Genomic DNA, 5,077 nt, shown 5'->3' with positions numbered 1-5,077 from the left:
GCTTTGCCATCTACCTATTGTAGGATAGCAATGCAATCTCTGTGCAATGTTTACCAGGCTTACTACTGCAAACAAAATATTCTTGTAAATAGAGTACAGGAGATATATAATATTTAAAAAAGCTATACCTTGAGATATTTCCAAATCTGCAAATTCTTAAATACCACTGTGCTATAATGTCTTATATGAAAATTAGTATGTGGGTTCCTAGATATGGGAAGTTTTAAATTTTGATGATCCATTATTTAATTCAAGGCAACTTCTTTTTCTTAATTGTTGTTATTAAAAAGCACCAGTTTTTTAAATCTCTTCGCTCTTAATTTTCCTCCCCTTCATTTCAGAAACATTTTTCTGCCAATAATCTAAGTTTTTATTATTTTATCATGATGTGGTAAAACATCACAGAGGCTTATTAACATGCAGGTCAAGCTCAGTGAGCTAGAATCAGTCATGAACTAAATGACTCCCACTTACACATCAGCCTCAGTTACTGTCAATTATTAAATGGAATTTAGGGGAGGAGTCCCTTGTAGGTATCAAATTGTCAAAGACTAAATGTTCGGATAAAAAGGAATTATAATATTTTTAAATAAATCAACTATTAGTAATATGAGTCATTTCAACTGTCATAAATTTAAATGGACACATATCCAAGTAAACATTGTGCTAAGCTGGGTTCCTTCACCCATTGCTTAGTGACCACTCTGACACTAGCTCTTGAGTGAAAGGGCAGATCCATGGCTAATCAGCAAGATTTAAGAATTCGTTTATGCAAAGGATGAAAAAAGAAACAATTTGAAATTTCCCTTGACAGCTGTTTACTTCTTGTAGCTCATCTCAAGGCACCTATAACCTCTTTATTTCTCAAGCTGTAAATAAATGGGTTTAGCAGGGGAATTATAATAGTGTAAAATAGGGAATACAGTTTGTCCTGATCTTCAGCTAGACCTGATGCAGGACGCACATACATCAAGATGAGAGTGCCATAGTACAAGGAAACCGAGAGCAAGTGAGCACTGCACGTGGAAAAGGCTTTGCTTCTGCCCTTTTCAGACTTCTTTTTCAGAATGTCAAAGAGCACACGAGTATAAGAGATTATGATGGTCATTAAAGTGGATATTTGTATTAAAGCTGCAAAGATTAAATATCATGAGTGCATTAATAGATGAGTCATTACATGAAATTTTGAATAGTTGTAAAATTTCACAGTAGAAATAATGTATTGTGTTAGACCTGCAGAAAGTTAATCTTACTAACAAACTCACATGAATCAGGGGATGCAGAAAACCAACTGCATATGAAATAATTATCAACTGAGTGCAGAGTTTGTTGGACATTATCACTGGAAAAAGCAAGGGGTTACATATGGCCACGTAGCAGTCATAGGCCATCACTACCAGAAGGAAACATTCTGTAGTTGCAATGGAGTCAAAAAAGTAAAATTGGGTGATGCACTCAGCTAGGGATATCATTGAAGTCTTGTCTAAGAAATTGACCAGCATCCTGGGAGTTACAGAGGTTGAAGTACAAGCATCGGCAAAGGCTAAACCACCAAGAAAGAAGTACATAGGCATATGAAGATGGCCATCCTTCCAAATAAGAGCCATCAGTCCAAGGTTGCCCACCATAGTGATGAGGTAGATAACCAAGAACATGAAGAAAAAAAGGAACTGCAGCCATGGTCGTTCTGTAAGTCCTGTGAGAACAAACTCAGTGACCAGAGTCTTGTTTCCTTCTGACATATCCACACTTGATCACTGTAATAAGAAAATATGTATCAAAGACAATCACTAAAGAAAGCATAAAGTAGTGGCATTTTATTTGCAAATTAAATTGTAGCTTAGTGGTGTTTTCCATTTAATTAGTAGTTTTTAAAGTTTAACTTTCAGCCTATAGAAAAATCTGTTTACAAATTGTTAGTATCATCCTAAATTTGGAAAAACCTGAAATCAATGCAAATTTTGAGGCAATATTAAAACCATGTGAAGGGCCATTGCAAGTGGAAGAGATATAAATGTAAAACCATTGCATGTGGGAGAGAAATAGACTAATAATTTAACATAGGTATAATCATGTAATTTTATTGCAAATAAAAATCCATAAACAAAGGGAAAGGACAAAATATGTTGGGAAAATCTCTGGAACATATTCTGCATATATGGGGTTAATACTTACAAAACACACACATACACACACACAGCCTCTTACAGTTAGGTGCATGCAAGTTAAATGACCCAATGGAATGGAGGGGAAGAAAATATGAGCAGACCCATTTATAGAAAAGTAGGTCAACATGACCAATACATATACGTAACAATGCTCATCCTCTCATAAAATTAGAAATATTTTTTAAATTGATACAACATTTTCACTTGTCAGAAAAAAGATAAACTATAAAGCAAAATGAGAGATAATATCGATGACAGGAAAGTGAGAAAAGAAGCATTTCCTATTATAACTGGTAAAACTGTAAATTGTAACAGCCTTTTGTATCTGATGTTATCTGTCAAAATTAGAAACTTACATAACTTTGATCACCAGTCTTCATCATGGATATATATTCTAGAAATAATATCATTCATACACAAGAATAAAATACAACCATTATACTTAATGTTTTAGTACATGAGGACAAGGACTGGAAACAAAGAAAACTCACAACTAAAAAAGAACAAATTGAATAGTTAAATAAATTATGGTACAGTCTTAGTGTGGAGTACTATTCAAACAGAAAAGAAACATTTTTGAGCTGTACCAGTAAACAATGGGAAGTTTTATCAATGTATTAAGTGAGGAAATCAAAATATAAAGAAATTTAAACTTTATGGACTCATTTATATAATTTAAAAAAATTTACACATATAAATAATATGATGGTATGTGTGTGGATAAAGATGTGGGAAAATATACCAACTTTCTAACATAGATTTTCTTGCGCAGGAGGGGATGTAGCATTAGAAATAGAGAAATCAGAGAGATATTTCATCTCCACCCCTCCACACACACACACGAGTTTATAACAAAAACATAATATATATCATAAGCCCTTTTCTATGTAATTTTGTTAAGTGTGTGTGTGTTTGCACTTGTGTGTCTGTGTGTATGTGTATGCCTAGAAAGATATGTAAAAGGACGGTCACAAGTATGTCAATAAAAAAGAAAAAGAAAATGCTATTGTAACCTTTAAAGAAGAGTATTTGGCACTGAAGACTGTAATGTAAAATTAGGAATAAATAATCTATAAGTTTTCTATGAAATATTTATTAGTTATATTTAATTCTTAAGGCTACTTCCCATGTAAATATTTGTTAACAGTCTTTTGACTATTACGAGCAAGAATGAATTTTTGAAATAGTCAAAGGTATTTGGAAATTATTAAAGATGGTGTCTAAGTATAGGAGTCATTTTTATAGCTTACTTCATAGTTTCATTACTTTCAGAAAAATCTGCTATTAGGAATATAATATCAGATATTTTCATGAAGTAACAAGCTTGACTTTCTTCTATGACTTTTAAATGACATCTGAAGGAAATTGAGAATAGAATCTTCCAAATATTTTAGAGTGAATGTGTAACCTTCCTTGAAAGAGAAACAAAAATATATTTAACATAATAATAACAGCTGGAATACAAATAGCTTACTCATTTAAAAATCAATTTGAAAATTTTACAGCCATACCTCTTGACATTTGTAATACATAGTGATGTTGAAGGAGAATGCATTTTAAAAACTGGGCTTATTTAACCGATGGGGAGAATGACAAGTTGTTATTCTCCACCTTCACTAATCTAAAAAAATTAATAAGTTTAAATTACTAAAAACATACCACAGGGATCTCTTTTATAACATATATATCCAAAATGATTCACTAGAGTACATTTACTAAAAATCAACTATGTGAACGTTAAGGAAATGTCATTTTTTTCTAAAGGGTAAATTTTGTCCTAAAGTGGCCTTGTTTTATTTGCAGCCCAAATCACCAAATAATAGATATTTCTAATACCACTTCATTGATACAGCATAATTAAGCCAAGAGATAACAAGCTTTGGGATTTTTTTTCCTTAAGAGGAATGTGAAAGAACCATCATGCTAGAATAAAGGAGATAGTGCTAGCTATATATTTGTATAGCCATATTACAGATCTTATTTTCCTCTGATTCCATGAAATTTTAAGAGCTATGTATTGAAGACCAGCCACCAAACTCAAGTTTAGGATTATCTTCATTCTGCAAAATTACAAATGTAGATACAAACTACATGGCTGACTCAAATCTAAACTCTCTGCATTATAAAATAAAACTTAAGGCATTGAATCATTCTTATCATGATTAATTTTTCCTATTTACTTTATTTTTCTATTAATTAATTATGAATTCTTGTGATAAATATGTCTCCTCTTCAGTCAGTCATCCTCTCCCATCCTTCAGATTTTGATCACTGATTGAGAAAAATCTCAATGCCTCACTAAACTAATTTTAAGTTCTCACATAGGTATCTCACATAGATATTTTGTTATCTAAAGACAAATTGAAAAATAGAAAATGTGTAAATCACGCTACTCTCACCCAGTTCCCACAATAAAATGGAAATTTAGAAAGTGATAGTTTTCCGGAAGCAATGTAGAAGATGCAGAAATGAGGCAACGATTGCGGGCACACTGATGTTCATCAGTAAGTCCAAAATGAATGAAGATAATATATATTACTTCTATTTTCAAACTTGTTATTTAAAATACAAAGGGAAACGAAGGAAAGATATTTCCCCTATGCTTCCAAAGGATTCCCTGTAGGATGAAGTCATACTCACTCTACGGGGTTTTGTTGAGGTAATCATTATTCACCTCTACAGCTAGCTGTAACAATTAAAAACTGCATTTGTAATCCACAGGGAGTACTGTGGGACATCTATACAAAACATCAGTGAACAGGCTTTAGGTAATATTTGTTTTTCTTTCTCTTTTTTCTTTTAATGATACCATCATCCAAATACTTTACATGTTCCTTTGGAAGTCTCAGAGGTGCCTTAGAGTACCTTCCATGTCCAAGTTTGAAATCAAGGTCTTGTGTTATCCCACC

At 32.4% G+C, this 5,077-nt stretch overlaps 1 protein-coding gene across 1 annotated transcript; it reads right to left on the bottom strand.

The window, feature by feature from the left end:
* Window positions 1-832: 832 nt before the first annotated feature.
* Window positions 833-1,748, bottom strand: LOC115292623 (olfactory receptor 5AC2-like). Its single transcript, XM_029940666.1, is given in 2 exon segments — window positions 833-1,141; window positions 1,143-1,748. Coding segments are annotated over 2 exon segments (909 nt in total). The 5' UTR covers window positions 1,743-1,748.
* Window positions 1,749-5,077: the final 3,329 nt, after the last annotated feature.

The sequence above is a fragment of the Suricata suricatta genome, chromosome 5, assembly GCF_006229205.1.
Source record: "Suricata suricatta isolate VVHF042 chromosome 5, meerkat_22Aug2017_6uvM2_HiC, whole genome shotgun sequence".
In the NCBI taxonomy this organism is placed as follows: Eukaryota; Metazoa; Chordata; class Mammalia; order Carnivora; family Herpestidae; genus Suricata; species Suricata suricatta.
The sequence above is the reverse complement of the archived record's forward strand: the minus strand, read 5'-3'. Positions and strand labels throughout refer to the sequence as shown.